Source organism: Dendrobates tinctorius, unplaced genomic scaffold, assembly GCF_039654945.1.
Source record: "Dendrobates tinctorius isolate UK_male_01 unplaced genomic scaffold, ASM3965494v1 ptg000003l, whole genome shotgun sequence".
Lineage (NCBI taxonomy): Eukaryota > Metazoa > Chordata > Amphibia > Anura > Dendrobatidae > Dendrobates > Dendrobates tinctorius.
Genome location: NW_027361671.1, coordinates 85,022,299 through 85,045,005, shown reverse-complemented (window position 1 = coordinate 85,045,005; position 22,707 = coordinate 85,022,299). Strand labels below are relative to the sequence as shown.

General features: G+C 43.0%; 1 protein-coding gene across 5 annotated transcripts in view; it reads left to right on the top strand.

The window, feature by feature from the left end:
• The window catches only part of LOC141066693 (uncharacterized), a 169,966-nt gene that overhangs the window by 127,933 nt on the left and 19,326 nt on the right, over positions 1 to 22,707 (top strand). For all 5 annotated transcript variants that reach the window (XM_073558001.1, XM_073558017.1, XM_073558026.1 and 2 more), the window contains 6 exons: positions 2,443 to 2,625; positions 3,577 to 3,708; positions 4,069 to 4,298; positions 4,478 to 4,616; positions 7,730 to 7,813; positions 7,909 to 8,111. In XM_073558001.1, coding sequence (XP_073414102.1) covers positions 2,443 to 2,625; positions 3,577 to 3,708; positions 4,069 to 4,298; positions 4,478 to 4,616; positions 7,730 to 7,813; positions 7,909 to 8,111 — 971 coding nt within the window. The remainder of the gene's footprint in view (positions 1 to 2,442; positions 2,626 to 3,576; positions 3,709 to 4,068; positions 4,299 to 4,477; positions 4,617 to 7,729; positions 7,814 to 7,908; positions 8,112 to 22,707) is intronic.

The following is a 22,707-nucleotide window of genomic DNA, read 5'->3' as shown; positions in this document are numbered from 1 at the left end:
GGTTCTAGGGGTTCTGCAAGGTCCTCCCTTTGAACCTATCAGAGATATTTCCCTTTCTCTCCTTTCTTGGAAGGTAGCCTTTCTGGTAGCCATCACTTCCGTCCGGCGTGTGTCGGAATTGGCAGCTCTTTCTTGCCAATCTCCCTTCCTGGTACTTCACCATGATAAGGTGGTTCTACAGCCTCCGCCCTCTTTCCATCCGAAGGTGGTGTCTTCGTTTCACCTCAAGGAGGAGATCGTTCTGCCGTCCTTCTGTCCGAGTCCCGCTCATTCCCGAGAGCGGTCCTTCAACAAGCTGGATCTGGTTAGGGCGATAAGGGTCTATCTGTCTAGGACGACTCTCTTCCGAAAGACAGTCGCTTTTCATTATTCCAGACGGGGCGCGGAAAGGTCTCCCGGCGTCAAAGGCCACTGTTGCTCGCTGGATCAAATCGGCAATTTTGGAGGCCTACCGAGTTAAGCGTCGCGGAGCCCCTCCGGGATCAGGGCCCACTCTACTCGGGCAGTGGGTGCCTCCTGGGCGGTACGCCACAGAGCTTCCGTGCTGCAGCTTTGCAAAGCTGCATCCTGGTCATCGGTTCACACGTTTGTGAAATTCTGCAGAGTCCACACCTACGCTTCGGCGGACGCCAGCCTAGGTAGAAGGATTCTGCAGGCGGCGGTGGTGAGTCCGCTGGCCTGATGGAAGTTTGTTTCCCACCCCAGGGACTGCTTTGGGACGTCCCATGGTCTCTGTGTCCCCCAATAAGGCGAACGAGAAAACAGGATTTTTAAGTTGCTTACCGTAAAATCTGTTTCTCGGAGCCTTCATTGGGGGACACAGCACCCTCCCATGTTCTACAACTCCTGTCCTTATGTATGTTTGGTTATTTACAGTTGAGTTGTCTGTCCTGTTTTTCAATCTATTCTGTTGCTTCTCCTACTGCTTTCTCACTAACTGAGGAATTCCCTGCCGGTCGGTGGGGTGTACACTGCGGAGGAGGAGCTAACCTTTTTTGTGCATAGTGTCAGCCTCCTAGTGGCAGCAGCATACACCCATGGTCTCTGTGTCCCCCAATGAAGGCTCCGAGAAACAGATTTTACGGTAAGCAACTTAAAAATCCTGTTTTTTCGATGCATCCAGCTGTGATCCGACAACCTTCCTTTTTTCCTTTAATGGATATGAGTTGTTTCTCAATTATGTGTGGAGTTTATTTTCGCAAGGAAGACTTTGAATATGTTCTGAGGAAACTGGATGATACAAAGTCTTCTTGTCAAAAAGGTGAGACCTCTTACATTCGTTACTCTGCTTAAAGACATGCTGTCGACTGTCCCCGATAAGTGGAGACGTGTGATCAGAATCCTATCGCCTCTGACTAATTAACATGGGGGAGCAATGTGAGGACACAGCATTGTATCTTAATTAACCAGACATCTATTTTCAGCGGAAGTTTGAGACTGTAATTTAAAGTATTGGCACACTGTTTTACCCTCACTTTGTGTTGTCTGAGTCGTATTATGCCCACATTAAAAGGAAAGCGGTGGGATGATCCCTGGTTCATGCGGTTTTGGCTAGCGGACCGGGGAGCCTACCGATCGCCCGTTTCTCTACATAACTGCAGTCAAATATGGTGAAGATTCAAGATGTTTTAGAGTTCTTTATCTGCCTCTGGCACTAGGTGCCTTAACTATGTGCAAGGTATCATGAAATCTGAAGATTACCAAAGGATTTTGGGTCGCAATGTAGTGCCCATTGTCAGAAAGCTGGGTTTGTGTCCTAGGTCATGGGTCTTCCAGCAGGACAATGATTCCAAATATACTTCAAGAAGCACCGAAAAGTGGATGGAAAAAGAGCGCTGGAGAGTTCTGAAGTGGCCAGCAATGAGTTCAGATCTAAATCCCATTGTACACCTGTAGAGAGATCTTAAAATTGCTGTGGGAGAAGGCGCCCTTCAAATATGAGAGATCTGGAGCAGCTTTCAAAAGAAGAGTGGTCCAAAACTCAAGTTGAGAGGTGTAAGAAGCTTGTTGATGGTTATAGGAAGCGATTGCGGTTATTTATTTCAAAGGGTGTACAACCGAATAATAAGTTGAGGGTGCCAACAATTTTGTCCTACCCATTTTTGGGGTTTAGTGTAAAATTATGTCCATTTTTCTTTTTCTTTGTTTTTTTTTTTAGTTGTTTCAATACACACAAAGGAAGTTAATATGTGTATAACAAAACATGAGTAATTGCAATAATTTTCTGGGAGAAATACTACATTTTCTGGAACAGTTTTAAGGGTGCCAACTCTTTTGGCCATTATAGTATATTATAGTTTCTCTTCAAACAGAAGAAAAATCATTTAGGAGTACTTTCCTTGTAACAAATTATGAAATGACTAACACACATACCACAAATGTGCACATAACCTAATAAATAGGAATGAAGGCAATAAATGTTCTATTTTTTTTCTATTCAAGGTGCATAATACGTTGCTGCGAGAACAGAAAAAGTGGGAAAGTGAAAAAAAAGATGCTCTTCAAATACAAAGGCACACGTTGGAGGAAGAGAAACTTAGAGAAATGGCAGACCTGCGAGAGGCAATGGAAAGAGAGCGCAGAATGTCTATGACATTGGAAAAAAAATGTGCTGACCTCCAAAATGTAAGACTGCCCAATAGGCAAATTAATTAGGTATTATTGTCACACAGTCCAGCAAAAAGCTGTTAAAAGGGTTGTCTCAAGTTTTTAAATGGTTAAAATTGTAAAGTACTTGTAAACAAGAATCAACTTTGCAATTGCCAAAATCCTCTCCATTCGTGAACCCAGAGGGATTTTTTATTGTATAGTTTATCGTTGTCCAGGTTATCAACCACCCTGCAGTTTCAGAGTAAGCGGTTACCCAGGCAAGGATGGCACTGCAGATTTAGTGCACCTGTTCTCCGTTTATATTGATGGTAATGACACAAGTTAGAAAATTAATTAAACAAGGATAGGTATTTTAATCATGAATGATGGATGGGGTCAATATTGTTTTGGAGTCTGCTGTATTTTTCTGGGTTTCTATACAAAGCATATCAGTGAATATAGATCTTTCCTAATGAAGGAGTTGACCTTAACAAGGCATGAAGCTGGATATACTAGTCCAGCTTTCGGTTGACTAAGGGCCCCGTCACACATAGCGACTCACCAGCGATCCCGACAGCGATATGAACTTGTCAGGATTGCTGGTGTGTCCCTACATGATCGCTGGTGAGCTGCCAAACAGGCAGCTTCACCAGCGATCAGGACAGCGACAACGAGCGCGCAGCGTCGCTGTGTACCTTAGATACCAGCGCGCTGGTGAAGGGAGCTGGTAACCAGTCCAGAGCTTTCAAGAACGATCAGATATACCCGGTAGGGGAGCTGTCGCTGATAGATGTCACACACAGCGATCTCACTGGTGAGATCGCTGTTGCGTCACAAAACTTGTGACTCAGCAGCGATCTCGCTAGTGAGATCGCTGTGTGTGACATCTATCAGCGACCGGCCCCCCTACCGGGTAATGTGAAATTTATACAACATGAAAAAAGACTGTACCAGACCAATACTAATTTACTAAATCGTCACTGACAGACAATTCAGGAGCATGAAATTCATCGGCGTGCCCTTCAGCGAGAGAAGCAAGAAGCTGTAGATGAGCTGCGTGCTATCTTGAAAGAAGAGAAGCAGGAGGAGATGAGGAGACTTGAGCAAGAGCTTGCACTGGTATGTCCAGATGGTGCAGCAAAGTGACCACGATGAACCAGGCACCCCTGTAGAACCACAAGTCGCTCCCCACTCATTTCCCCTGGGTATAGATCCCATAGCTTATGGTAGTTATAACTCTGGAGTCTGATACTAACACTCGATATGTAATAATCAGAGCTTTTATAGTTTTACAGGTTTTCCTTATTACCCACTGGTAACACACATTTTCACCTGTGATTGACAATGTCAGAAGTCATCAGCTGACAAAACTTCTTCAGTGCAATGTTATGGATTTGATGCATTTATTTTGGGAGATGTATTTTAATCACCCAGAAGTGACATAGATGAAAGTATCCCCATGCTGAGTTGATTTTTTAGGAAAAGGATCGGGACATTGAGCGTCTGAAGCAGCAGCTGCAGCAAATGGAGGAAGAGCAGCATGAACTCAGGGCTGAAAAGAATGAATCGCTCTTCAGAGAACGCGAGGCAATGGCCCAGACTGAGCGAGCAGAGAGGGCCCTTGCCAGGGAGATCACTGCAGCTTGTGAGCGCATGCAGTGCACTCCAGGGAGGTCTAACGTACACAGTCCAGCAAGGAGCAGACATGGGTAAGGGACGGCTCACAGACGAGTGGAAACTTGGAGATTTGCAGAAAGAGTTATGGACAATATAAAGTGTGACCATTATTTGAAGTACAAACACAAATCTAGCATTTTAGATAGTAATAGGATAAATGCACTGATACATGATATCTTATCGTATTAGCTAACAGGAATGTCCCTTGCAGGAGTCCTTCTCGTCCTACCACCAACCAAGCATTGAAGGTGCTGCATGAAGTAAGTGAGGAAACCAACCAGATCATTCATGAATTGCAACAAGAAGTAGAGGCTCAGAAGCGCACTTTACTGCATGTGCAACGAGAGCGGGTATGTATACTGTGGTCTACCTTAAGCTGATGGTGGCCGGACTGGCATTTGTGGCCTGCATGTTCTACTGCCTGCTGCTTTCTTCCTTACTATGACTCCAGAAAACTAATCTTAACAGACAAAATTGGCTAAAGCAGGTACAATATTTCTCAAATCTCGTTTGTCCTTACAATATCTCAAATATACTATCTTGTAGTTTAGTATCTTATTATAAAAGTAGCAAATGCTTAGGGACCTACACATCCAAGAAACCTTAAGTTCCTTTACATGTGACATTTCCACAGGGTACAGTGGCATGTAAAAGTTTGTGCACCTCTTGTCAAAATTACTGTTTTTGTAAACCGTTATAGGGATCCTGTCACCAGGAATAACGCTGTTATCCTGCAGATATGCGGTGAATCTGCAGGTTAACAGTGTTATTATGCTGCCCGGCACCTTCACACAGCCAAGTGCAGCAGGGAGAAAACTAACTTTATTCTCCCCGCCAGCATTCGGTATGTTGGGGGCGACACCGGTTCAGTCACACTCTGAACCAGTGACCAGTTCCCTTTAACCAAGTTGAAGATGAAATGATCTCCAAAAGGGCTAAAGTTAAAGGTAACACATTTCCTTTGTATTTTAGGCAAAAAAATATGTAGTCATTTTTTCATTTTAAAAATTACAAAAATGAAAGTGGCCCGATGCAAAAGTTTGGGCACGTTTGGAGATTTGTGTGCTGAGATAACTTTGACCAAGGTTTCAGACCTTAATTAGCTATGGCTTGTTCACTATTATCATTAGGAATGGCCAGGTGATGTAAATTTCTCAGCTTTATAAAACCCAGCCTCCTTTAACCTTTTGCCAAAAACAGCAGCCATGGGTTCTTCTAAGCAGCTGATAGCAAACTGAAAATGAAAATGGTAGAGGCCCACAAAGGATGAGAAGGCTATAAGAAGTTAGCAACGCATTTTCAAGTTGCCCTTTCTTCAGAAATGTAATTACGAAATGGCTGTTAACAGGAACAGTGGTAGTCAAGATAAGGTCTGTTAGATCAAGTAAAATTTTAATGAGCGCTGCTCATAGGATTGCTAGAGAGGCAAATCAGAACCCCCTCATGACTGCAAAAGACCTTCAGAAAGATTTAGCAGACTCTGGAGCTTAGGTACATTGTTCTGCTGTTCAGAAGAAAACCTCTCCTGCATCCTCACCTTAAAATTCAGCATCCGAAGCATGCAAAAGAACATCTAAACAAGCCTGATGCATTTTGGAAACTAGTCCTGTGGACCAATGAGTTTAAGAAAGAACTCTTTGGCCACAATGATCAAATGTATGTGTGGAGAACAAAAAGAGCACAGAATTTCAAGAAAAGAACATATTGCCAACCAGTAAGCATGGAGTGGATCAATCATGCTTCAGGGTTGTGTTACAGCCAATGGCTTCTGGAACATTTCATGGGTAGTGGGAAGAATGGATTCAAAGAAATTTCAACAAATTCTTGATGCAAACATAACACCATCTGTAAAAAAGCAGAAGTAGAAAAGAAGATGGCATCTACAAATGGATAATGATCCTAAACACATGTCAAAATCCACAATAGACTACCTCAAAAGTCCCAAGCTGAAGGTTTACAATGGCCCTCACAGTCCTCATCTGAACATCATTGAAAATCTGTGACTAGACCTCAAAATAGCAGTGCATGCAATACGACCCAGGAATCTCCTAGAACTGGAAGAATTTTCCAAGGAAGAATGGATGAGAATCCCTCAAACAAGAAGTGAAAGAATCTTGTCTGGCTACAAAAAGCGTTTACAAGCTGTCATAATTTCAAAAGGGGATCTTACTAGGTACTAACCATGTAGGGTGCCCAAAGTTTTGCATCAGCCCATTCTTTTTGTAATTTTTAATATGTAAAAGTTGAATATATATATTATTTTGCCTAAAATACAAAGGAAATGTGTCATCTTTAACTTTAGGCCTTTTAGAGATAATTTTATCTTCAACTTGCTTAAATGTTCACAATAACAGTAATTTTGACCAGGGGTGCCCAAACTGTTACATGTCATTGTAGATGCCGGTCCGCTTCTGACTCCTTCATCTATATAAAAAATGGGGCCCCATCCTGTACTGCTGAGATTGGCCGCACATTCAGGGATGTTTCCATTCACTCCTGCATGAGTCCTATAGCTTGACATTTTCAGAACTCCCATGAAACCCAACGGAGAACGCTGTGTATGACTACCTCTCTATTTGCAATGGCGCAAGATACAGCCCCGTTCTTGATTCATGAGCTGGTTGCAGAGGTGGGACTCAATTATCAAAAATGTACGGCATATTCTGTGGATCTGCAATGAATGTATGAGATGGGAATATGTCTGTAAGGAGCAAAATCTTGATGCACTGCTAACTAGAAGAAATATGGTGCTGAAGTTGTTAATTGTCATAGGGAGAGTGGGATGACAGCATTACTCTCTTGTCTGGACAAAGGATTGTGATGTCCAGACATTGTGTTCCCCAAGTACATTTGGGGGTGGGGGGCAGTAGGGCTGCTCTAAACGCAATAAGGTTGTTGCTGTGACCTTGACACTATATATGCTGACAATTAATTGCGTAATGTTTATATCTAGCTCATTAGCCATGCTATATCTGAGATTGCCGCCAGGGTGAAAGAATCCACCACTTTATTTTGCCCAGGAGCCTCCACCAACCTTGACCAATCTCTGCTGATGAGAGACGATTGCTGACTATGGGTCCGATTCATTAAGGGTTTTTTGCCAATTTTCTAGCATAAAACACCTTAAAATGTCGCAACTTTTGGCATTTTTAAACCAGTCATGTCCAGATCTGGCAGTGGGTGCAGCAATCTCCACCCAGCAAGTTTCTCATAACGTATGCCTGTATAGTGGTGTAGAGTACAGCTTACATGTACTCCAGTCGCTGAGTAAAGTACCATTTCTGGCGGAGGGGCACGGCAGTTGTACGATACGACTAATTCATTAAGTAACGGAAGTCTCTTCATTAACACTGGCTAATGCAATCAATTAATAAAGTGTTCCTCAAGTGTCTGCTTTTTTATATGTATTTGGCATTTTCTAAAATAAAATTTGTGCTGAAAAGTTACCTTCCATATTGACCAGGAACGTGAGTTACAGCAAGTAAAAGAACAGCTGCAGCTGGACAAGGAGAAAGCTCTGGAAATGTTAAAAGATAGACTCGTACAGGTCCGTACCACTCATTCCGACTCAAACGTCATACTGATTTACATATTACAGCTTGTTGATAATGTAATGATATAATCTCCGATGTCTCCCGTCAGGAGCACATAGAAGAAATCACGAACCTGCAGCGGGACCAGCTCAGGGAGTCCAATGGAGGAGAGAAGCAGTCACTGCGGCAGCAGCTCAGAGAGAAGGACAGTGAGCTCCGAGCCATCCAGAGAAACATGGGCAAGTGGAAAGATGAGACTGCCACTAAACTCGCTCGAAAATTTGAAGAGGAACTTAATGCAGAGCTTGAAAAGTAAATGCCCCCTATGGTATTCTTCAGAGATTACTAGAATGAGAATGATCACAATTAATTTGCAAATATTATAATCAATTTAGAAAATAGAAAGTCTAAATAAGGATTCTATAAGGCTTCATTCAGAAAAAATACTACACAGACATGTGAATGGCCCAATAGACAATAAGGTTATGTTCCCACTACGCGCTTTGGTACATTTTTGACTCTGCATATATTTGCTGAGTCAAAAACTCAGCATCTTACATTTCCAGCAAAGTAGATGAGATTTATGGAAATCTCCAACCCACTGTGATGACCTCGGTGCTTGTTTCAAATTCGCGGCATCTCAATTTCTCTTGCGGGTACTCTTGAGTTCTGTGTGGAATTTCCCCATAGATTTGCATCAGATACGGAGATTCCTGCAGGTAAAAAAACACACATGCGTTTTTAGTGTGAAAATGCATGGAATCTGCACCAAAGTATATCAATAAAGTATAATCAAAGCGAAATACCAGGAAATATCAAAAACAAAACCACTGCCACTATGGTAGATGCCACGTCACTATGGAGGACGCCAGATCACTGTTGTAGATGCCACATCACTGTGGTAGATGCTACGTCACTATGGAGGATGCCAGGTCATTGGGGTAGACGCCATGTCACTATGGAGGATGCCAGATCACTGTGGTAGAAGCCATGTCACTAAGGAGGATGCCAGGTCACTGTGGTAGACACCAAGTCACTATGGAGGACGCCAGGTCACTGTGGTAGAAGCCATGTCACTAAGGAGGATGCCAGGTCACTGTGGTAGACACCAAGTCACTATGGAGGACGCCAGGTCACTGTGGTAGTAGCCATGTCACTAAGGAGGATGCCAGGTCACTGTGGTAGACACCAGGTTACTCCAGTAAACCATAGATGCTACGCCATTAGTTTTGTGTGACATGAGGCCCCTGTTAAAAAGATGCGGGTGTTTACATTAGCCGGCTTTGTGGTGTTAAACACATACCATCAGTACATATTCACCTATCGGTGGGCGTTTAGTAGCCTGTTTACACAGGTAGGCCACACTGAATGATGCCCATTGAATGATCTGTAGTAGATAATTTAATGCACATAAGCTGCCGTCATTCCTGTCATTGCGAGCTCTGTGTCATCAGGACACACGCTGCCAAGAACTATGGCACCAATGATAACAATGGCAGCCAATGTGCACGGAATAGTTTATTACAGATCATCATCATTTATTGCAGGTCATTTAGTACGGTCTGCTTGTGTAACATTATTCGGTGCACATAGGCTGCCAGGGTTCTCGGCAGCGTGAGTCCGGTTTACATAGGACGATGCATTGCCAAGAATGTTGATGTTTTGGGCAAACCAAAAGATCATTTCACCAGACAGCTGGGCGTTTTGCTCATTCTTTGGGTGATATGCAGCCTGTTCACATTGCACCATTATCATGAGATCAGTGCTCCTTGTAACGCCCGTTCACTATAATTGTGCAGTGTAAATGGACCTTTAGACTGAAATCAATTGGCCATCTACATGGCAAGAACTACTCTTCTTGGTTCCTTTCAGATTTGACTGATAGCAAAATGCCAGCAGGACCAGCATTAGCTCTTTACAATATTGACCGAAATAGGTCACTCATAAAGGAATTCTCTAAAAAGGATAAAACATGTTATTGAAAGAGTGGAAGAGGTGTACTTGGAGCAACCTGACACGTTCTCATGTTTTTTCTCTTTGTAACCTGAGTGGTCGCTATAAGCAACTCCTCCACTTTTACTTTGTTGTATGTAAACATAGTCTTCTTAGCCAACAAGGCGTGGTCCTGGTGAAGATGCCCATCTATATACGTATATAAAGCTGAGTGTGTATATATGTGTGTGTGTGTGTGTGTGTGTGTGTGTATCGACGATGATGTCATAATCATATGATGATACCACAATCATTTGATGATGTCATAATCAACTGATGATGTCACAATTATTCAATGATGTCAATCATTTGGTGTCATAATTATCCAATGAGGTCATGATCATTTGATGATATCACAATCAATCGATGATGTCATAATCATATGATGATATCACGATCAATAGATGATGTCATAATTATCTGATGTCACAGTTATTCAATGATGTCAATCATTTGATGATGTCATAATCAACTGTTGATGTCACAGTTATTAAATGATGTCATAATGATTTGATGTCATAATTATTCAATGATGTCATGATCATTTGATGATATCACAATTAATCGATGATGTCATAATCATATGATGATATCACAATCAATAGATGATGTCATAATTATCTGATGTCACAGTTATTCAATGATGTCAATCATTTGATGATGTCATAATCAACTGTTGATGTCACAGTTATTCAATGATGTCATAATGATTTGAGGTCATAATTATTCAATGAGGTCATGATCATTTGATGATATCACAATCAATCGATGGGATGGAGGATATGTATGATGGGTATATGGGCACGGGACTATGGGATGGCGGATATGTATGATGGGTATATGGGCACGGGACTCTGGGATGGCGGATATGTATGATGGGTATATGGGCACGGGACTCTGGGATGGTGGATATGTATGATGGGTTTATGGGCACGGGACTATGGGATGGTGGATATGTATGATGGTTATATGAGCACGAGACTCTGGGATGGCGGATATGTATGATGGGTATATGGGCACGGGACTCTGGGATGGCGGATATGTATGATGGTTATATGGGCACGGGACTCTGGGATGGCGGATATGTATGATGGTTATATGGGCACGGGACTCTGGGATGGCGGATATGTATGATGGTTATATGGGCACGGGACTCTGGGATGGCGGATATGCATGATGGTTATATGGGCACGGGACTATGGGTTGGCGGATATGTATGATGGTTATATGGGCACGGGACTCTGGGATGGCGGATATGTATGATGGGTATATGGGCACAGGACTCTGGGATGGTGGATATGTATGATGGGTATATGGGCACGGGACTCTGGGATGGAGAATATGTATGATGGTTATGTGGGCACGAGACTGGGATGGCGGATATGTATGATGGGTATATGGGCACGGGACTATGGGGTGGTGGATATGTATGATAGGTATATGGGAGCGGGACTATGGGATGGCGGATATGTATGATGGGTATATGGGCACGGGACTCTGGGATGGAGAATATGTATGATGGTTATGTGGGCACGAGACTGGGATGGCGGATATGTATGATGGGTATATGGGCACGGGACTATGGGGTGGTGGATATGTATGATAGGTATATGGGCGCAGGACTATGGGATGGAGGATATGTATGATGGGTATATGGGCACGGGACTATGGGTTGGCGGATATGTATGATGGTTATATGGGCACGGGACTCTGGGATGGCGGATATGTATGATGGGTATATGGGCACGGGACTCTGGGATGGTGGATATGTATGATGGGTTTATGGGCACGGGACTATGGGATGGTGGATATGTATGATGGGTATATGGGCACTAGACTATGGGATATAGGATAATCATTATAATTTGTTATAACTAACCACAGTTACTATGCCCGGGCAACACCGGGCTCTTCAGCTAGTAGAGAATCTATATATGTATAAACGCCTTATCGTATCTGTCTGTAACCGAAATCGCGGGCCGCTGATTGGCAGCTCTTTGTAACGGTAAGCTGCGCCCACCACTGATTGGTCGTGGCCGCCAGGCAGGCAGGCGCAGGCCTTAATCTGTAGAAAAGAGAATTAAAATTAAAAAAAAGTTATTCTCACCTTCTGACGGTCTCCTGTCTTCTTTCCACGCACCCGGCCTCGCGTTCCCAGTAATGCTTTGCGGCTTAGACCGCTGATGACGTCAATCTCGCGAGAGTGAGAAAGAAGACCGACGTCACTCTCGCGATAGCGAGAAAGAAGACCGAGGTCATCAGCGGTCTAAGCCGCAAAGCATTACTTGGAACGCGAGGCCAGGCGCGTTGAAAGTAGACAGGAGGCCGTCGGAAGGTGAGAATAACTTTTTTAAATTTTTTAATATTTTTGTACAGGGCCGCGGCAGTGATTGGTCGCGGCTACATGGAAAGGGGGGTGAGGGGACCATACATACCAGGAAAGGGGGGTGAGGGGACCATGCATACCAGGAAAGGGGGGTGAGGGGACCATGCATACCAGGAAAGGGGAGTGAGGGGACCATGCATACCAGGATTGGGGGGTGAGGGGACCATGCATACCAGGATAGGGGGGTGAGGGGACCATGCATACCAGGATTGCGGGGTGAGGGGACCATGCATACCAGGATTGGGGGGTGAGGGGACCATGCATACCAGGATAGGGGGGGTGAGGGGACCATGCATACCAGGAAAGGGGGGTGAGGGGACCATGCATACCAGGAAAGGGGGGTGAGGGGACCATGCATATCAGGATTGTGGGGTGAGGGGACCATGCATACCCCAAAAGGGGGGTAAGAGGACCATGCATACCAGGATTGGGTTGTAAGGGCACCATGCATATCAGGAAAGGGGGGTGAGGGGTCCATGCATACCAGGAAAGGGGGGTGAGGGGTCCATGCATACCGAGAAAGGGGGGTGAGGGGACCATGCATACCAGGAAAGGGGGGTGAGGGGACCATGCATACCAGGATTGGGGGGTGAGAGGACCATGCATACCAGGAAAGGGGGGTGAGGGGACCATGCATACCAGGATAGGGGGGTGAGGGGACTATGCATACCAGGAAAGGGGGGTGAAGATACCATGCATACCAGGAAAGGGGGGTGAGGGGACCATACATACCAGGAAAGGGGGGTGACGGTGAGCATACATACCAGGATTGGGGTGTGAGAGGACCATGCATACCAGCAAAGGGGGGTGAGGGGACCATGCATACCAGGATAGGGGGGTGAGGGGACCATGCATACCAGGATAGGGGGGTGATGGGACCATGCATACCAGGATAGGGGGCTGAGGGGACCATGCATACCAGGATTGGGGGGTGAGAGGACCATGCATACCAGGATTGGGAGGTGAGGGGACCATGCATACCCCGAAAGGGGGGTAAGAGGACCATGCACACCAGGAAAGAGAGGTGAGAGGACCATGCATATCAGGATTGGGGGGTGAGGGGACCATGCATACCAGGATTGGGGGGGTGAGAGGACCATGCATTCCAGGATTGTGGGGTCAGGGGACCATGCATACCAGGATAGGAGGTTGAGGGGTAGCATGCATATCAGGATTGGGGGTGAGAGAACCATACATATCAGGATTGGGGGTGAGAGAACCATACATATCAGGATTAGGGGGGTGCATTATTGCATTATTATTAAATCTTCAAAAATAAACTGCATATATATGTTAGAATCGGGCCACGATCTAGTAATTGATAACTATGCTCACTTGCATTTGAAACTGATAAGTCCTCTAAGTGATTTTCAGGGACGTCCTTATCATGGCTGATAGTTTGAAATATTCTTCTCTTCCCTGACATCATCTGTCTGGGAAGAGTTTGGATGCCCCATGCACATCATATAACTGACTGGTCACTGGGAAATTAGCCGGTGTGGCTGACTTGCGTAGTGGGCCTTTGGGAAGGATATGCCTTAAATATTAGATCAATGGAAGGCTTGAATATGTAGAAGAGGCTGCAGCTCTTACATGGAATACCTCTGCCCCTCCTAATCTGCATCCGTGCTGAGAGATCTAATATTGATGGCCTAAAATGTAAAAACTGCCATAGTAGGACATATTTTTTGACAAGAGACTTTAAAAAATAAAATTTTTGAATAGATTTTATAGATTCAATAAGAAGAAAACCAGTCATGATCTCTGCGGTTTCCAAAATCAGATCTTTCTGAAATAAGACTGAACCTTTTCTAGTCACTACTGCATATCGATATTTACATTCTTTTTTTTTTTTTCTTTTTCCACTTTGTTGCTTCCGCTCTATGTAATTTTGTATTTAAGTAGCTGTTTATTTCTACAGATGCAAGGTGGATTTTCTAAGAGAAAGGTAACTGGTTAAATAGTTGGAATATGGAGTATAGTTGTAGGTAACCATCATATAACACTGCTGCATGTTCATAGAAACCACAGGGACATTTATAAAGGCCAGTAAAAAAGAAGATAGTAGTGTCATCCATAGCTACCAATTACACACGTCTGCATAGATCTGGGCAACCCTTCTGTTCCCCATCTCTGGTCAAGTAAACTTTTGACAGATTTCCATTAGATTGATTACCTACTACATACACCAATTTATGATGAGCTCCAGTGCAGACGCAGTGTGAGCCTGGCTATAGTCTGCATGTGTAGACCTAATCGTGCTACATGATAGCGGGAGGATGTTCCTCTGTGCAGTTCTAAATGTCCCCAGTATTGTATCTTCCCACATCACTAACATAACGCATAACGTTATATTTAAGTAGGTTACAAAAGTCCGATAATTCTGCTTGCATTGTGTTATATCTCTCTCTTAAGGATTGTGCACATGGCCATGTTTTGGGTCCGAATACAATCCGATAAAAACATCAGATCGCAGTTTGGACCAATGTTATTCTATGGGGCCGTGCATGTGTCAGACTCGCTGCATGTCCGAGTATTATTTGATATTTCGATCTCACTCGGCCATGCAAGTAAAGGAGTTTGTGGAAACCATCGAACTGCACTCGGATGACATTTGAGTGAAGTCCTATTTCCACGGATTAACAGAATGGAGCCTTTTTCTCCATCTTTCCCTAATCTGAGAGAATCAGATCACACTCTGATCAGACCTAAGACAGAAACAAAATGAACATACGGTATATTCTGCTGTACGTAAGTAAGTAAAAGCAATAGTGCATATAAATAATACAGGGTACTTCATAAATAGCGTTTTTGATCAAAAGCCATCCCACCAGCGTCAAGGTGTACCTAAATTGGGATGGTTCTAACCTCTAGTATTAAAACCTTACCATGTGTCATAGTGTCATCAATGTAAATAAGGGCAGAGCAGGACCTGGTCCTGAATATGAGCACACAGCAAATGGTAAGCTATCTATATATATATAAAACCGAGTGTGTGTGTGTATTGCCGATGATGTCATAATCATATGATGATATCACAATCGATGATGTCATAATCAACTGATGATGTCATAATTATTCAATGAGGTCATGATCATTTGATGATATCACAATCAATTGATGATGTCATAATTAACTGATGATGTCACAATTATTCAATGATTTCCTAATCATTTGTTGATGTCATAATCATTTAATGATGTCATAATCAACTGATCATATAATCATTTGATGTCATAATTATTTATTGAGATTATGATCATTTGATGTCATAATCAACTGATGATGTCACAATTATTCAATGTCATAATCGTTTGATTATATATAATGGGTATATGGGCACTGGACTATGGGATGGTGGATAATCATTATAATTTGTTATAAACAACCACAGTTAGTTACTATGCCCGAGCAACGCCGGGCTCTTCAGCTAGTATAAATATAATGTCCAGCTCAAAGATAGGGAGGTCACATCCTTACCTGCACTAAATGCAAAAAAAATGAACTGGAGTATAAGTTGGTATGCATTCAAAATAGGAGTATGTTCACACTAGTCATTAAACTGACAAAACCTAAGACAGAAAGAAAATGTGTCACTATGACATATGGTAAAGTTTTAATACTAGAGGTTAGGACCATCCTGATTTGGGTACACCTTGACGCTGGTGGGATGGCTTTTACGCTTTTTTTAAATCAAGAACGGTGTTTACTATGTACCCTTTGTTATTTATATGCACTATTGCTTTTACTTATTTACTTACAGCAGGGTATATGTTCTTTTTGTTTCTGTTTTACGTTTTGTCAGTTTAATGGCCAGTGTGAACATGCTCCTATTTTGCATGCATACCAACTGACACTCCAGTTCACAGTGTGATTTGGATAATCAACCCGATTCTTTCAGATGAGAGAAAACACAATCAATTGCACCAAGCCTTAGGATGTACATTGGCGAAGGGGTCATACATACCAATTATATAAATATGTCGGTGTGGAAATTGATCTGACTTATTTTGTATGTGAAGATTGCATGCCTACACATCTTTTATTTGCTTTGCTGCAGTTTCATTTATTGTTATTTTATAGTTGATCAGTGCCTTAAAGGGGTTGTCTGGTGCAACTTACTTCCTCATTGGAGGTGAACTGAGCCAATAACATTCCGACAACACCTAAGTGCAGAGACGCATGGATGATGGACAGGTAATGGGTATGTGTGCTGTTCTTTACCTGCGTCTCGGCAAGTAATTGTGGTCGTAGCTTGGTCAGCAATGCTCATCTCAAATGCAGTTGTGAGTAGTGCCGGACAACTCCTTTAACACCTTCAGGCAAAGGGCTTAATTTACTGCACCAAAACAAACAAGTCACTGGGTTGGCGCTGGCGCTCCTACCAAATAATGGAATCAAAGATCCATATGTATACTAAATCTGTATTAGCAAAAAATGGGCAGTAACTTTTCCACTATAGAAGTTGTTCCCCCAGGAAAGCCCAAATTCCCACAAAAAACTTGGTTTATTAGCATTTTGTCTATTTCTCCATGCTGGCGATCATACATTGAGGCATAGTGGTCATTTCTGATTTACTGTGTTTAATATTATATCCAATGCCTTTTTGACCACTGTCAGAATAAGCCTACCTAGATATTTGAACACCATTCTTGTTTGTTTCATTGAGCCTTTAATGTGCTTTGGATAGAATTGACACTGTGCATTAAGATAATTGGTCGTTTTTTTTATAATATGTGTGTGTTGGTTATAGTATTTTAAACTGTATCATTAAAAGTTATGTTTTAATAACGACACTCACCATGGTACTAAACAATACTAAATCTGTACCAGGAAAAACAAGTTGCCCTGCACTGGTTTACGTGATTTTTTTTCTTTAGTAGTAAAACATAAAAAATTCCTTCATATTAGAATATTAAATACTAGCCGAAGAGTCTGGCGTTGCCTGGGCATAGTAACTAACTGTGGTTAGTTATAACAAATTATAATGATTATCCTCCATCCCTTAGTCCAGTGCCCATATACCCATCGTACATATCATCCATCCCATAGTCGCGTGCCCATATATCCATCATACATATCCACCATTCCAGAGTCCCGTGCCCATATCCATCCCATAGTCCAGTGCCCATATACCCATCATACATATCCGCCATCCCATAGTCCCGTGCCCATATACTCATCATACATATCTTTCAGCCCATAGTCCCGTGCCCATATACTCATCATACATATCTTTCATCCCATAGTCCCGTGTCCATATACTCATCATACATATCTTTCATCCCATAGTCCCGTGCCCATATACCCATTATACATATCCTCCATCCCATTGATTGATTGGGATATCATCATATGATTATGACCTCATTGAATAATTATGACATCAAATGATAATAATAATAACAATAAATTTTATTTCTATAGCGCCGACATATTCCGCAGCACTTTACATTTCAGAGGGGATTTGTACAGACAATAGACATTACAGCATAACAATAATCACATAGATTATAACAAATACCAAGAGGAATGAGGGTCCTGCTCGCAAGCTTACAGTCTATGAGGAAAGAGGTAGACACAAAAGGTGGGTGGTAACAATTGCCCTGATTGTATAGACCAGCCATAATGTTAAGTGTGTAACAGTACAGACACAGAGGGCAAATGGATGCATAAAGCATGTGGGAACATGATGCGGGGAACCTGGTTATGGTAAAACTTTTGGCTGTGCCACACAGGGATAGATTAGGTTAATGTGTTGAGGCGATAGGCCAGTCTGAATAAATGCGTTTTCAGGGCACGCTTAAAATTGTGGGGATTGGGGACTAATCGTATTGACCTGGGAAGTGCATTCCAAAGAATTGGCGCAGCACGTGTAAAGTCTTGGAGACGGGAGTGGGAGGTTCTGATTATTGAGGATGCTAACCTCAGGTCATCAGCAGAGTGGAGGGCGCGGGTAGGGTGGTATACTGAAACAAGGGAGGAGATGTAGGGTGGTGCTGAGCCATGGAGGGCTTTGTGGGTGAGGGTAATAAGTTTATACTGAATTCTGGAGTGGATGGGTAGCCAGTGTAATGACTGGCACAAGGTAGAGGCATCGGTGTAACGATTGGTGAGGAATATGATCCTGGTTGCAGCATTCAAGACAGATTGGAGAGGGGAGAGTTTGGTAAGAGGGAGACCGATTAGAAGAGAGTTACAATAGTCGAGACGAGAATGAATAAGAGAAACAGTAAGAGTTTTTGCAGAGTCAAAAGTAAGAAAAGGTCGAATTCTAGAAATGTTTTGGAGGTGCAGGTGACAAGAGCGAGCCAGTGATCGAATGTGGGGGGCAAAGGAAAGCTCGGAGTCAAGTATGACCCCAAGACAGCGGGCATGTTGCTGGGGAGTAATAGTGGAACCACACACAGAAATGGCAATGGGGATGTTGAAATCTCCCATGATGAGGGTAGCGATGTCACAGGAGAGAAAATGTGGAAGCCAAGTGGCAAAATGATCCAGGAACTGATGGGAGGGGCCGGGAGGACGATACACCACCGCCATTCGCATTGAGAAGGGGGTGTAGAGTCTGACGGCATGGACCTCAAAAGAAGGGTGATAGGAGCAGACCAACGCCTCCACCTGCTCTACTGTCTGATCTTGGGGTATGAGAGAAGTGTAGTCCCCCATTTGAAAGAGCAGCAGCAGTGGTAGTGTCTGACTGCTGGACCAGGTTTCAGTAAGAGCCAGGAGGTTAAGAGAATTAGAAAGGAAAAAAGTCATGAGTGAAGGAGAGTTTGTTACACACTGAGCGAGAATTCCAAAGTGCACAATTAAGAGAGACAGAAGGCATGCAGGGAATATTAATAAGATTAGAGGGGTTTCTGAGTGTAGCAGTTGGGGGGTTTGACTTTCTATAACATGGGGGACCAGAGTTGGGAGCAATATCTCCTGCGACTAGGAGAAGGAGGATAGAAAGAGTGAGCAGATGGTTAAGTGATTTGTGAGAGCGTCTCTTATGTTGAATGGTGGGACTGACTGGATCTGTGCAATTTAACAAAGTGAAAAGAGCGTGAGTGCTATACATAGGAGAGGAAAGGAGCGAGGGGCCGATATGGATGGAGTGTAGAGTTAATGGGGTTGTCTGGGCTTTTCACATAACCTCAGTACATGTCAGGGCTGCAGAATTATGACAGTAAGTAATTTACTTTCTGTCACTAGTTTGCACGTTTTTCTAGATATTCTGAACAGAACGTCCAAGGGGGGTGTGTTATGGCATTGAAATGAGAACTAGTCGTAACCTCCTACTCTACTCCAAACATGCCCTCTATAGCAACAACCCCACCCTCCATAGCTACAGGCCCTCCCCGTCCACATGAAGCAGCCCTCATCACACAGTAACGAATTCTTCCCCTCCAGCAGCCTCACTGCAGAGAGCAGACCACCCAGCTGCTCCTCCCCCAGACACTCTGAACAGTGATTTATGGAAAGTGAAAATCGTCCTGTATTCTGGGCCACTCCATGATTACAATACATAACTCATTATCAGTAATTCCTTCCCTCACTGTCCCAGGCTGCAGGCAGCAGTGAGAACAGACTGTGTGATGGCCAGTGATGGGGGTCTGCAGCTTCTAATCTGCACAGGGGATGGCAGTCACTGATGTAATCTGTTGTGTGACAAAGCCTCTGCTGTGTGAATGAGACAGCTCTGTGTCACTGATGTCTTCACACAGCAGCAGATTTGGTGCAGTGTATGTGTGAGCACTGTGTCTCTAATGACACAAATACTGATGGGAGCAGCCTATCCAATCAGCAGCTGTAACAGTGTGAAGTGTTGGGGGGTGTATGTATGTATGTATCGTGCTGCTTTCACAAATACAGGATCACTGCTGTGTTCTTTCCAATGCTGGAATAATGATAAAGATGAGTGCTGGTGCAGTTTACTGCCAGCCAATGAGTGGGCAGTGGGTGGTGCTGGTCACTGGAGCTTGCTGGGAGTTTGGTGGAGCTTCGCACATACACTGCACCAAATCTGCTGCTGTTCTGTTCAGAATATCTAGAAAACCGTGCAAACTAGTGACAGAAAGTAAATTACTTATTGTCATAATTCTGCAGCCCAGATATGTACTGAGATTATGTGAAAAGCACGGACAACCCCTTTAATGCCAGGGCGGTGGATGTGTGTGAATGCAGCGGCCAGGATATAAATTACACAAATGCATATGGTATATATTTGTTGTACTCCAAATGTACTGGGAGTAGATGTATATAAATGTCTTACCTGTCTCCTGCCCTGTTTAACTGCCATGTTATAACTGCCAGTACTTTGATACATGTACTTCGATTACATGTGCACTTGTGTGTCCCTTGTCTTACACATGTTTATGACATCATTGAATAATTATGACATCATCAAATGGTCATGACCTCATTGAATAATTATGACATCAAATGATTATGACATCATTAAATGATGAAATCATTGAATAATTGTGACATCATCAGTTGATTATGACATCATCGATTGATTGTGATATCAAATGATTATGACATCATCAGCAGGCCATCATCAGTTGATTATGACATCAAATTATTATGACTTCATTGAATAATTATTACATCAAATGATTATGACATCATTGAATAATTGTGACATGATCAGTTGATTGACATCATCGATTGATTGTGATATCATCATACGATTATGACATCATCGATTGTGATATCATCAAATGATCATTACCTCATTGAATAATTATGACATCAAATGATTATGACATCATCGGTTGATTATGATATCAAATGATTATGACCTCATTGAATAATTGTGACATCAGTTGATTATGTAACAAAAATTCTTAATAAATATAATTCTGGATTAATTATTCAACAGCTCATTTTTTCAGGGATAATTCTAAGTTATTACCCCTGTCTCCCTTGGCCATATGTTCTGACACCCTCTTTCCTCTTTCTGGGTGAGAAGTGTAGGGGTCAGTAAGGGTCAGCCCACGTGGAGCGGGGGCACCAGAGTAACGTAGGGTGTAAAAGCTCCGCTGTCAGGCAGGGAGACACCTAAATAGGGTTATTTAGACCCCTTTTCCTCCCAAAGCAAATGTTTACAAATCTGCCAAAAACTAGAGTTTTTTCCAGTTACTATTCCTTATATTTTTGTCTTGGTGGTTTGTGGCATGGGGTTATTATCTATTATATTTTTGTCCCCAGCCATCTGTTGTACTCCAAGCTGATGTCATTTAGATAGGAGTCAACAGGGTGATTAGGGAGAGCCGCCGAGGAGCGGGGGCGCCATTTGCGTATCAAGAGGGTGCCAACCTCCGCTGTCAGGTAGGAGAGAGATATAGGGCCCTATAGGGACAAATAGGTTTGTGACCCTCCTCCTGACATTGGAACGACTCTCTAGTGTTTGTGGCTGGATTTTGAAAATCAGCAATAAGCCTATTTTTGTTTGCCTGTTTTTTGAAGTTTTGAAAACTTTTTAATGATTGGTTAATAAAGTATCTTTTAAGGATTGATTTTTTTGTATATGATCAGTTGATTATGACATCATCGATTGATTGTGATATCATCATATGATTATGACACCATCGTCAATACACATACACACAAACACACACATGCACTCGTTTATATATATCTAATATATAAAGCTCAATGTGTGTATGTATGTGTATGTCCGGGATTGGCATCCGCACCGTCGCAGCTACAGCCACAAAGTTTGGCACAGTCACACGTCTGGACCCCGAGAGCGTCCTAAGCTATGTTGTGAGGCGAAATTTTAACCCAGCGTGTTCCAATTCACCAAACAATTTTGCCCCTATCTACATAATGGGGAAAAGTGTGTGTGTATCAAGCCCCGCCCCTCATGATGTCAATCGTTGCCTTGGCGACGCTGATGTCATCATAGGTTGCAAGCCCCGCCGCTCATTATGATGTCATAATGGTTGACTATGGGATGGAGGATGAGTGATGGGTATATGGGCACTGGACTATGGTATGGCGATTATGTATGATGGGTATATGGGCACGGGACTATGGGATGGAGGATGTATGATTGGTATATGGGCACGGGCCTATGGGATCGTGGATATGTTTGATGGGTATATGGGCACGGGACTATGGGTTGGAGGATAATTATAATTTGCTATAACTAACCACAGTTAGTTACTATGCCCGGGCAGCGCCGGGCTCTTCAGGTAGTATATATATATATATATATATATATATATATAGAGAGAGAGAGCTTCAATGTTTAGGCACACAGGGGCAGTCCAAACACGACATGGCAACCGCTAAATATTCCAGCATATTTTCCATTCAAAAAGTCAAATGGCACTCCTTCCCTTCTGAGCCCTGCCGTGCGCCAAAACAGTGGTTTTATGACCACATATCAGGTATCTGTGTACTCAGGAGAAATTGGCCAACAAATATTAGGATCCATTTTATGCTGTTGCCCATGTGAAAATGAAAAAAATGATGCTAAAAGAAAATTTTTGTTGGAAAAATTAAAATGTCCATTTTTTCCTTTCACGTTGC